The 12413-nt window shown below is 37.6% G+C and overlaps 1 protein-coding gene across 1 annotated transcript in view; it reads left to right on the top strand.

Moving 5' to 3' along the window:
- The first annotated feature begins 223 nt into the window (after positions 1–223).
- Positions 224–12413, top strand: part of LOC101359661 (putative serine protease K12H4.7) — an 84732-nt gene continuing 72542 nt past the window's right edge. The window contains exon 1 of the mRNA XM_023740122.1: positions 224–304. Within this exon, the coding sequence (XP_023595890.1) occupies positions 224–304 (81 nt within the window). The remainder of the gene's footprint in view (positions 305–12413) is intronic.

Raw genomic sequence — 12413 nt, forward strand, 5'->3', positions numbered from 1 at the left:
ACATAGACACAGCAAGATTGCTTACGAAATATTGTCTTTTGGCTTGGTACATTTATCCAGTAAATAAAATCAGGGTTGTGTTACTAAGAAAGAAAGGAAGAACGGATATTGAGAAGACAACTAGCCGTCATTACCACAAATGTAAATTTCAGAAGTAAAGGAGAACAAAACACCTCTGATAGAAATAAACATAAAATCAAAGTTCAATGAGAGGCAAACCGTAATGTCTACGGAAGATAATGTGAACACATCTCAAAAAGGAATTGGAACATATAATGTAGGTAGCAATGTGGTTGGAAATAAGGTAATCTGAATGGTCAATGGAACCTCAGAAAAAAGGAATTAGAGACATCAAAAACATCATACATAAAGAAAGCAAGAAGTCATTAAAAAGACAGAAAAGAAAGAAAAGACCAAAATGGATGTCAGAAGAAACTGAAACTTGCTCGTGAATGTTAAGTAGCTAGAGAAAAAGGGGGAAAAAATGATGAAGTCACAGAGCCGAACAGAAGATTTCAAAGGGTGGCTCAAGAAGACGAAGTAAACTATTATAATGACATGTGCAAAGAGCTTGAGATAGAAAACCAAAAGGGAAGAACACACTTGATATTTCTCAAGCTGAAAGAACTGAAGAAAAAATTAAAGCCTCAAGTTGCAATAGTGAAAGATTCCACGGGGAAAATATTAAACAATTCAGGAAGCATCAAAAGAAGATGGAAGGAATACACAGAGTCATTATACCAAAATGAATTGGTCAACCTTCAACCATTTCAGGAGGTAGAATATTATCAGGAACTGATGGCACTGAAGGAAGAAGTCCAAGTTGCACTGAAGGCATTGGCAAAAAACAAGGCTCCGGGAATTAATGGAATACCAAGGGAGATGTTTCAACAAACGGAAGCAGCACTTGAAGTGCTCACTTGTCTATGCCAAGAAATTTGGAAGACAGCTACCTGGCCAACTGACTGGAAAAGATCCATTTTTATGCATAGTCCCAAGAAAGGCAATCCTATCAAATGTGGAAATTATCAATCAATATCATTAATATCACACATAAGTAAAATTTTGCTGAAGATCATTCAAGGGAACTGCCAGAAGTTCAACCCAGAGTCATAAGAGGATGTGGAAGCAGGGATATCATTGCTGATGTCACATAGATCCTGGTTGAAAGCAGAGAAAATCAGAAAGATGTTTACCTGCATTTTATTGAAGTAAAAGACATTCGACTGTGTGGATCATAACAAATTATGAATAACATTGTAAAGAATGGGAATTCCAGAACACTTAATTATGCCCGTGAGGAAACTGCACATAGATCAAGAGGCAGTAGTTCAAATAGAACAAGGGGATACTGCGTGGTTTAAAGTTAGCAAAGGTTTTATCCTTTCACCATACTTATTCAATTGGTACGCTGAGCAAATAATCCGAGACGCTGGACTATATGAAGAAGAACTGGACATCAGGATTGGAGGAAGACTCATTAACAACCTTTGTTATTCAGATGACACATCCTTGCTTGCTGAAAGTGAAGAGAACTTGAAGCACTTATTGATGAAGATCAAAGACTGCAGCCTTTGGTATGGATTACACCTCAACATAAAGAAAACAAAAATTCTCACAACTGGACCAATAAGCAACATCATGATAAACTGAGAAAAGATTGAAGTTGTTAAGGATTTCATTTTGCCTGGATCCACAGTCAACACTCACAGAAGCATCAGTCAAGAAATCAAAAGATGCATTGCATTGGGCCAATCTGCTGCAAAAGGCCTCTTTAAAGCATTTGAAAGGAAAGATGTCACCTTGAATACTAAGGTGTGTCTGACCCAAGCCATGGTGTTTTCAATAACCTCATATGCATGTGAAAGCTGTAGAAGAAATAAGGACGATCGAAAGAAAGAACCGATGCCTTTGAATTGTGGTGTTGGACAAGAATATTGGACTGCCAAAAGAATGAACAAATCTGTCTTGGAAGAAGTACAATCAAAATGCTTTTTAGAAGCAAGGATGACAAGACTACATCTCACATACTTTGGACATGTTATCAGGAGGCATCAGTCCCTGGAGAAGGATGGTTGAAGGTTGACCAATTCATTTTGGTATAATGACTCTGTGTATTCCTTCCATCTTCTTTTGATGCTTCCTGAATTGTTTAATATTTTCCCCGTGGAATCCTCCACTATTGCAACTTGAGGCTTAAATATTTTCTTCAGTTCTTTCAGCTGGAGAAATATCAAGTGTGTTCTTCCCTTTTGGTTTTCTATCTCAAGCTCTTTGAACATGTCATTATAATAGTTTACTTCGTCTTCTTGAGCCACCCTTTGAAATCTTCTGTTCGGCTCTGTGACTTCATCATTTTTTCCCCCTTTTTCTCTAGCTACTTAACATTCAAGAGCAAGTTTCAGTTTCTTCTGACATCCATTTTGGTCTTTTCTTTCTTTCCTGTCTTTTTAATGACTTCTTGCTTTCTTTATGTATGATGTTTTTGATGTCATTCCACAACTCATCTCATCTTTGGTCATTAGTGTCCAATGCATCAAATATACTCTTCAGGTGGTCTCTAAATTCAGGTAGGATATATTCAAGGTGGTACTTTGGCTATCATGGATTTATTTTAATTTTGCTCAGTTTCAGCTTGAACTTGCATATGAATAATTGATGGTCTGTTTTGCAGTCTGTCCCTGGCCTTGTTCTGACTGATACTTTTGAGCTTTTCTATCATATCTTTTCACAGATGTAGTACTCTGTTCTGATCCTTTTTATTTCAGTTGAGTCTGTTGTAATGTCCTCCATTTCATTCCTTATTTGGGTTATTTGCATCCTCTCCCTTTTTTGTCAGTCTGGCCAGTCGTTTGTTGATTTTGATCCTTTCAAAGAACTAACTTCTGTTTTTGTTGATTCTTTCTATTTTTTTCTATTCCTATTTCATATATTTCTGCCCTGATCTTTATTATTTCCTTTCTTCTAGTGGGTGTGGGCCTTTTTTTGCTGTTCTCTTTCTATTTGTTGGAGTTCTGTAGTTAATGTTTTATTTTGTCCCTTTTTTTGATATGTGCATATGTTGCTATAAATTGTCCTCTGAGGACTGCCTTTGCTGTGTCCCAAAGATTTTGGTATGATGTGTTTTCATTCTCATTTAATTCTAGAAATTTTTTGATTCCATCTCTGATTTCTTCTGTTACCCAGTGATGTTTAAGCAGGGTGATATTCAGTTTCCATGTAACTGATTTTTTCTCCTTGTTCTTCCTGTTGTTAATTTCTACCTTAAGCGTTGTGGTCAGAGAATATACTTTGTATTATCTCAATGTTTTGGATCTTGTTAAGGATTGCTTTGTTCCCTAAGATGTGGACTATTCTGGAGAACATGCTATGTGCATTGGAAAAGAATGTGTACTTTGCAGCTGTTGGATGGAGTGTTCTATATATGTCTCTGAGGTCAAGTTGGCTGATTGTGCCCTTAGGTCTTCTGTATCTTTGTTTAGTTTCTTTCTAGATGTTCTGAACTTTAATGAGAGTGCTGTGTTGAAGTCTCCTACTATTATTGTGGAACTGTCAGTTTCTCTTTTCAGTGCTGTTAGAGTTTGTTTTATGTATTTTGGAGCCCTGTCATTGGTGTGTAGATGTTTATTATGGTTATGTCTTCATGATGGATTGTCCCCTTAATCAGTATATAGTGACCTTCTTTGTCTTTTTTGGTGGATTTTGCTTTAAAGTCTATTATATCTGAGATTAGTATTGCCACTCTAACTCTTTTTTGTTTGTTGTTTGCTTGATGTGTTTTTTTCCCTCCTTTGATTTTTAATAAATTTATGTATTTTTTTCTAAGGTGTGTCTCTTGTAGACAGCAGATTGATGGATCCTGCTTTTTTATCCATTTTGTCATTCTCCATTTCTTTATGGGTGCATTTAGGCCATTTACAATCAGTGTAATTACTGATAGGTGTGAGTTTATTGCTGTCATTTTGTAGTGCTTTTGTTTTTTTCTGGTGCAGATGTTTTGTTTGTTCCTCTTACTCTCCTGTGCTGTATTCCTTTTGTATGTGGATTTTTTTCATTTCTTTTGTTTTTGTAGGTTTTTTTATTACTGAGACTTTTTTTGTTGTTTGTTTATTTTGATGAGAAGTTTTGTTAACTTTCTTTGTGTTTACCTTGAAATTTACCTGTATCTTCCTAGGTTTGAACCAGTCTATTATTACTTGATATCACCTTGCCTTCCTCTCTATTAGAAGGTTCTATACCTACACCGCTTATTCCCTCTTTTATTGTTCTGATGTTGTTGTCGTTTACAGATTAACCTCTCTGGTTCCCTGTTGTAATTCTTTCCATTTTGAATAGTCCTTAAGAGTTCATTTCCTAGGTTGGTATCTGGCTAGTACAATCCTGTGTCCTATATTCAGTTTGTGGTCTGATATTGTTTGTTCTCAGATAGAAGGACTCCCTTTAATAAGTCTTGTAAGTTTGTTTTGGTTTTTACATATTCCCTTAATTTGTGTTTATCTGGAAATGCCCTAATTTCACCATCATTTCTGAACAAGAGTTTTCTGGGATATATTATTCTTGACTGGCAATTTTTATTCTTTCAAGGTTTTATATATGTCATTACATTGCCTTCTTGCCTACATGGTTTCTGCCGAACAATTCTAGATTAGTCTTACTGTTTCTCCTCTGTATGTGACTTTTTGTTTTTCTCGAGCTGCTCTCAGGATTCTTTGTTTGTCTTTGGTTTGGGCGAGTGTGATTATGTTATGCCTTGGTGATATTCTTTTGGGGTCTATCCTATATAGGGTTCATTGAACTTCTTGGACGGTCAGGTTTTCATCTTTCATGATATTGTGGAAGTTTTCTGTCAGCAGTTCTTCAGTGATCCTTTCTGTGTTTTCTTTTTTCTCCTCCTGTTCTGGAACTCTAATCACTTGCAGATTTTTGCTCTTGATTGTATCCCTCATAATTTTCAGGGTTTCTTCATTTTTCTTCATTCTTTTTTCTGATTTTTCCTCAAACAGAGTTGTAGCCAAGTGTTTGTCTTCAATTTCTCTGATCCTGTTTTCCATCGTTTCAAATCTGTTCCTCAGCTCTTCTAAGAAACTGTCCATTTCTGAAATCTTGTTGTTTATCTTTTGGATTTCTAATAGTTGTTTTTGTATGATTTCTAGTTGGAATTTATTTTAGAATTTTGTTCCTGTATTATTTTCTTGAATTCTTCCAGTTTTTGTCTGTATTTTCAATGAATTTTTCTGCCATTTCCATGAATTTGTCTATTTTTTCACCATTTTGTCTGCTTTTTCCTTCAACTCTTGGGTAATTCTGAATATTAATGATTTGAATTCCCTATCAGGCAGTTCTAGTGCCTTTTCTTCTACTGGAAAGTCATCTGGTGTTTTATTTTTGATGCCTACTGGAACCATCTTGTCCTGTTTTTGTATATGTTTTGATATTGACTGCTGTCTTTGGGAAGTTCTTTAGTAATTTTCCTCATTTATTGATTGTAGATTGGTTTGTTTTGTCCTGCTTTTTGTTTTATTTGGTTGTGTCTGAGTAGGTGGGCTGTGCGTTCTTTGTTGTTTGCTTGTCTGTGGGCTCGATACTTTTGCCTCATTCTCCAATGGACAGGGTCAGTCACTCAGGTATGGTACAGCAGGGTAGGTACAGCTTAAGGGGAGTTGCTGGGATGTGTTGTTTGTGGCATGTAATAGGGCCAACAGGGTTGGCTGGGAATCAGTGAAGGACAGGTTCCGGTAGGCTGTGCTTGTGCTGCTTAGGATTGTGATGTTCAGCACACAGTGCAGGTAGGGAGGAACGAGGGGGTAGATTGTGATGTGTGGAACTAAGATGGGTATGGGAAAGAGGAGAGAGGAACAGGAGCCAAAAATATACACACAATCAAAAAAGAATGCTAAGGAAGCTTGCTATTGGAGTGGAGAGATGAGACACTGAGAAATGGAGAAAAACAAAAATGAGAAAAAAGAAAAAGGGTAAAAGAAATAAAATGAATAAGTTGAGAAACTGGAAATAAAGAAAGACAAAAAGGGAAAAAGAGAGAGAAAAAAAACAATACAAAGAAACAGAAAAAAACAAAACAACAAAGACTAACAAAAAAAAGAGACAAAAACGAGAAAAAAGAAATGCCTGCAATGATGTCACTGTGTGTCTGCTCAGAGTAAGGGAGTATCTCCTAAGCTGCATGGCTCCCAAGCTGAGAAAAAAAAAAGAAAACAATCAAACAAATCAAAACAGAACAAATGAGAACAAACAAAATAAAAGAAAGCCCCAGGTGTCCCACCAATGCTGCAGCATGGTCCAGAGGCAGTTCCACAGTCAAGCAATGCCTCGCAGCCCCCTAGGAAGAAGCAAGGATGACGACAGATCCAGGTATTTGAGAGAAAGGATAGGGAGGTGGGAGAGAGGTAAGGAAGAAATCTAATGAAGCAGAAAAATGCAACACCAGTAGCCAGCAAATGGCACTGATGGAGCAGGCCAGTATGAGCAGGGGGAATCCAAGATACTCCAGGGTGAAGCCAGTGCTTCCTGGCCAAGAGACTGTGGCTTTGGGAAGCAGAGGAGGCCGAGTGGTGGTGAAGAATGGTGGGGGGTGGGAAAGCATCTATTGTTGGTTCCCAGTTGTTTGGTTTCCTGGAAGTTCCGTGAAGCTGCTTTCTCGTAAGTCCTGTTCACTGATCTCCAATAGGAGTCCAATGTGGCAGATCTGTGCTGTGGTAGCTGAGAGGGGACCTCTGCATGTATCTCTCCTCACTCTGTGGTCTCAGTCAGTTTCTTATTCCATTGGGTGCTTGGCTCAGTTATTTAGCTCTTCATTTGATGCTTAGGGTTTCAGGACTGATGGGTGATTCTGTTTGACTTAGTTTTTCAGATCTTTGCTGTGGAGGGATGGAATGGTGCTTCTGACTATAGCGCCATGTTGCCCAGAAGTCAGGATGAGTTTCTTAACATCTCTCTCTCCTCTCCTGGGATTGCTTCTTTGCTGGTTCCTGCAGCCTTGGGGACTAAAAGCCCAGGGTATCTACCCTAGTGGTGTGGTGGAAAGCCACTAGCAGGTGTCTTTTCCCCTCCCTTGTTTGACATTTTCTACTGTAATATCTGCATACTTTCAGGAGGTGGGCCGGATGGTGGCACCTATGCTTCTAGGTAGAGATACCATCATGTAGCCCCAGGGGCCAAGATCCAGTATTGATGCCTGTCAGTGTTGCACCAGAATGAGGGCAATTGTATTAGAAATAGCCCAAACTGTGGAAGCTGCTTCCACAAGACAGCCACGGCCTGAGCTCTAGGGTGGCTGCTGATGTCACTGCTGCAGCTGCTCTTCTGTTCTTGTGCTAATAGTTTCCTCCAAAGAAGGACCCAGGGTGACCCATCTAGCACAGCGAAGTGCCCTTCTCATGGCTGGTTCCTGCAAAAGCTCCACCATTTTAGCCAAAATTGTTTGTCCTTCTGGCAACAGATAGAAAATAATGACCAAGGCTGATGATGATAGATGGGGAATACTGTGAGCTCGAGGCCTTAAGGAGGTTGCCACAGAGGTCTGTAAGGTAATGGAGAGACAAGCAATGTTTTCAGTCCCTAGGTTGTGCAAATGGTTAACTACTGAACTGCTAACTGGTAAGTTGGTGGTTCAAACTCAGCTAGAGGCATCTTAGATGAAAGTCCTGACAATCTGCTTCTGAAAGGTCACAGACTTGAAAACAGCATAGAACACAATTCTACTCTAACGCTCATGGGCTTACCAGGATTTGGAATTAAATTGATAGCAACAGGTTTTGGTTTCTGGTTTGAGGACATTGCACTGAGCTAATATGCCATCCTTTGTTTAAACATTTAGTTTTGGAGAAATATTTTATTTTTTGTTTTGTTTACTTTTGAAGTTGCCTAAATTTTCTATAAATTGTTTACTGCAACTAGAGGATTGACTAAATTCAGTGTTTTGTTTGTTTTTGCAGGAGCAAGGGAACAAGTCTATTTCATACATAATGGTATTTCTTTCCGGTAGAAGTATGTAATGCCTGAAATGTCTTTTATTATTATTATTATGGTAGAAACTATGAACAATGCCTACATCTATTAACTCATTGAGGGATTGCAAAATGACGATATAATTTTGTCATTTTTCATTAGTTAGCTGGAATGCATATATAAAAGAGACTTCCCATAATCTATCATTTGGTTACATGATGACATAATTTGTACTGGAAAGATTATAAACACTTGGTTCGTCTCCTTAATTAACCAGATTTCAAAAAGTCATTAAGGATAATAGATTTAGAATATTACACAATCGCTCATTTTCTTTACATCATATTACACAGAAGTCTCAGAATAATAATGCCAACATTGCCACCAAAAATATAATTACTAAAAGTTTTTAAAAAATCTACTTTGCAGTCTACTTGTCCATGAGGTTAATTATATTAAAGATGTCCAGTCAAGTTACTGACTTTCCAGTCATTCAGAATTGTTCCTCTCTGTGTGGTTATTCGACTAATCGGATAATCGTTTGTGATTATTCGTTTCATTTTGTTATTTTGAAAATTGGTTTTGTAAAATTTAATTTTATTTTATAATTACCTTAAATATTTGTATAGTACCAAAGTCAAATTGACAAAACAAGATATTTCAATAAACTGGATTTTGACATGTTACATTATTATTCTTCATGCTTCTCTTTAGGACTTCATAAAACATGAAGCTCTTTGCACTATAACTTTCAAATTTTCCTCCTTTGTTGTTGTTAGGTGCTATGGAGTCAGTTTCGACTCACCATCCTCGATTCCAAGGAACATTCTGGATGTATTTCTTCCAAGACAGACTTGGTCATCTTTTGGCAGTCCATGGTACACTCAACATTCTTCACAAAAACCATAATAAAAATCAACAGTTCTTCTTAGGTCTTCCTTATTCATTGTCCAGGTTTTTTTAATTAATTTTTTTTATTGTACTTTAGATGAAGGCGTACAGAACAAATAGATTCTCATTACACAGTCAGTACACATATTGTTTTATGACATTGGTTAACGACCCCATGACATGTCAACACTCTCCCTTCTCGACCTTGGAGGACTTTTTTTTAGGGAAAATATACATAGTGAAAGATACACCATTTCAAAAATTTCTACATGTACAATTCTATGACATAGATTACATTCTTCCAGTTGTGCTGCCATTCTCACCATCCCTTTCCAAATTATTCCATCACCATTATCTTCAACTAACTGCCCCCTAGGCTTCCCATCAAACCTTTTGAGTTGCTATTGTTAATTTGATGTCACATAGATAATTCTTTTTTTTTTTCTACTTTAGATGAAGGTTTACAGAACAAATATTTTCTCATTAAACAGTACATGTATTGCCCTATGACAATGATTAACAACCCCACTACATGTCAACACTGTCCCTTCTTAACCTTGGGTTCCCTATCACCAGCTTTCCTGTCTCCTCCTGTCTTCTAGTCCTGGTCCCTGCACTGCTGTGCCTCATTAGTCCCGTTTTGTTTAATGGGGTTATCCAATTCCCACCTGAACGGTGAACCTCCGGAGTGACTTCACCACTGAACTAAAAGGGTGTCTGGGGGTCATACTCTCGGGGTTTTGCCAGTCTCTGTCTGGCCAGTAAATCTGGTCCTTGTTGTGTGTTAGAATTTTATTCTACATCCTTTTCCAGCTCTGTCCAGGACTACCTGTTGTGATCCCGGTCAGAGCAGTTAGTAGTGGTAACCAGGCACCATCTAGCTGTACTGGTGGCCTTGCTAGCCTGTGGTCCATCAGTCCTTTGGACAAATATTTTCCTTGTATCTTGTTTTCTTCATTCTCCCTTGCTCCCAAAGGGGTAAGGCAAGTGAAATATCTTAGGTGGCTACTCACAGGCTTTTAAAGAACCCAGATGCTACTCACCAAGGTAGAATGTAGAACATTGTCTTTATAAAATGTGTTATGCCAAATGAGCTAGATGTTCCTGGAGAACATGGTCCCCACAGTCCTCCCTCCAGCAATTCAGTCCCTCAGGGAGTTTGGATATGTCTATGGAGCTAACATGACCTTTCCTTGCACAAGTTGTGCTGGCTTCCCCAGTATTGTGTACTGTCTTAACCTTCACCAAAGTTACCACCTATCTATCGTCTGTTTAGTTGCTCCCCCGACCCCTCCCATCCCTCGTAACCAACAAAGATTGTTTCTTTTTGTGTGTAAACTTTTTCATCGGTTTTTACAGTAGAGGTCTCATACAATATTTGTCCTTTTGTGATTGACTTATTTCACTCAGCAAATGTCCTGAAGTTTCATCCATGTTATGAGACGCTTCACAGATTCATCATTGTTCTTTATCATTGCATAATACTTCATTATGTGTATGTACCATAGTTTGTTTATCCATTCATCTGTTGATGGGCATCTAGGTTGTTTCCATCTTTTTGCTTTTGTGAATAATGTTGCAATGAACATGGATGTGCATATATCTATTCATGTGACAGCTCTTATTTCTCTAGGATATATTCCTAGGAGTGGGATTGCTGGATCCTTTGTTATTTCTCTTTCTAGCTTTCTACAGAAGTGCTATATCATTTTCCAAAATGGTTGTATCATTTTTCATTCCCACCAGCAGTGCATAAGAGTTCTATTCTCCCCAGAGCCTTTCCAAAATTTGTTATTTGCAGTATTTTTGATTTGTGCCAGTAATTATGGGGTGATATGGTATCTCATTGTGGTTTTAATTTGCATTTCTCTAATGGCTAGTGATTGGGAGCATTTCCTCATGTGTCTGTTGGCCACTTTAATGTCTATTTTGGTGAAGTGTCTGTTCATTTCCTTTGCCCATTTTTTAATTGAATTATTCGTGTTCTTGTTGTGGATGATTGGATTTGCTTGTTGATTTTAGAGATTAGATCTTTGTCTGAATTCTAAGGTATAAAAATTTTTTCCTAGTCTGTATGCTCTCTTTTTATTCTTTTGGTGAAGTTTTTTGATGAGCATAATTATATCATTTTTAGAAGATCTCAGTTATCTAGCTTATCTTCTGGAGTTTGTGTGTTGTTGGTTGTGGTTTGTATCCTGTTAATGCTGTGTATTAGGGCTTCTAACATTGATCCTCTTTTTTCTTCTATGAACTTTATACTTTTTGGCTTTATATTTAGGTCTTTGATCTATTTTGAATTAGCTTTTGTATATGGTGTGAGGTATAGGTCCTGCTTCATTTTTTTTTGCAGATGGACATCCTGTTTCGCCAGCACCATTTATTAAAAAGACTGTCTGTTCCACATTTGATGGACTTGGACACTTGTTGAAGATCAAGTGACAGTAAGTGGATGGATTTACATCTGGGTTCTCAATTCTGTTCCACTAGTCAATGTATCTGTCATTGTACAGTGCCATGGTGTATTGACTAGCATAGCTTTATAGTAGGTTCTGAGACCAGGTAGTGTGAGTCCTCCTACTTTATTCTTCTTCTTCAGTAGTGCTTTACTGATCTGGGGCTTCTTGCCTTTCCATATAAAGTTAATGATTAGTTTTTCCATATCTTTAAAGAATGTTGATGATACTTGGTTAGGATTGCATTGTATTTGTAAATTGCTTTAGGTAGAATTGTCATTTTCACAATGTTGAGTCTACCTATCCATGAACATGGTATGTTTTCCCCTTTATGTAGATCCCTTTGGGTTTCTTGCAGTAGTGTTTTGTACTTTTCTTTGTATAGGTCTTTTACATCCCTGGTTAGATTTATTCCTAAGTATTTTATTTTTGGGGGGGCTATTATAAAAGGTATCATTTTCCTGATTTCCTTTTCATCATTCTCTTTATTGGTATATTGGAATCCAACTGAATTTTGTATGTTTATGGTGTGTCTTGCAACTCTGCTGAATCTTTCTATTAGTTTCAATAGTTTTCTCATGGAATATTTATGGTTTTCTAAGTGTAGTATTATATCATCTGCAAACAATTACCAATTTGGATGCCCTTTATTTCTTTTTCTTGCCTTATTGCTGGATCTAGGACTTCCAGAACAGTGTTAAATATGAGTGGAGATAAAGGGCATCCTTGTCTTGTTCCTGTTCTCAAGGAGAACGTATTCAGCCTCTCTCCGTTAAGAATGATGTTGGCCATTGGTTTTGCATAGATGTCCTTTATTATTTTGAGAAATTTCCCTTCTCTACCTATTGTTTTTATTTCTTATTGATGTAGTTAAATGAAGTTTACATTTCAAGTTAGTCTCCCTTACAGAATTTTTTTTAACATACATTGTTATGAGACCCCAACTTCTCACCCCATTCTGTAACAGCACACTCCTCCCCTCCACACCGATCCCCCATGAACATTCAACCAGCTCCTAACTCTTTCTGCCTTCCCCTCTCACCTCTGGACAGAAGCAGCCCCTTTGGTCTCTTATATCTACTTGTCTAAGAGGCACATTCTTCA

This window comes from Trichechus manatus, unplaced genomic scaffold (assembly GCF_000243295.1).
Source record: "Trichechus manatus latirostris isolate Lorelei unplaced genomic scaffold, TriManLat1.0 scaffold00147, whole genome shotgun sequence".
NCBI lineage: Eukaryota > Metazoa > Chordata > Mammalia > Sirenia > Trichechidae > Trichechus > Trichechus manatus.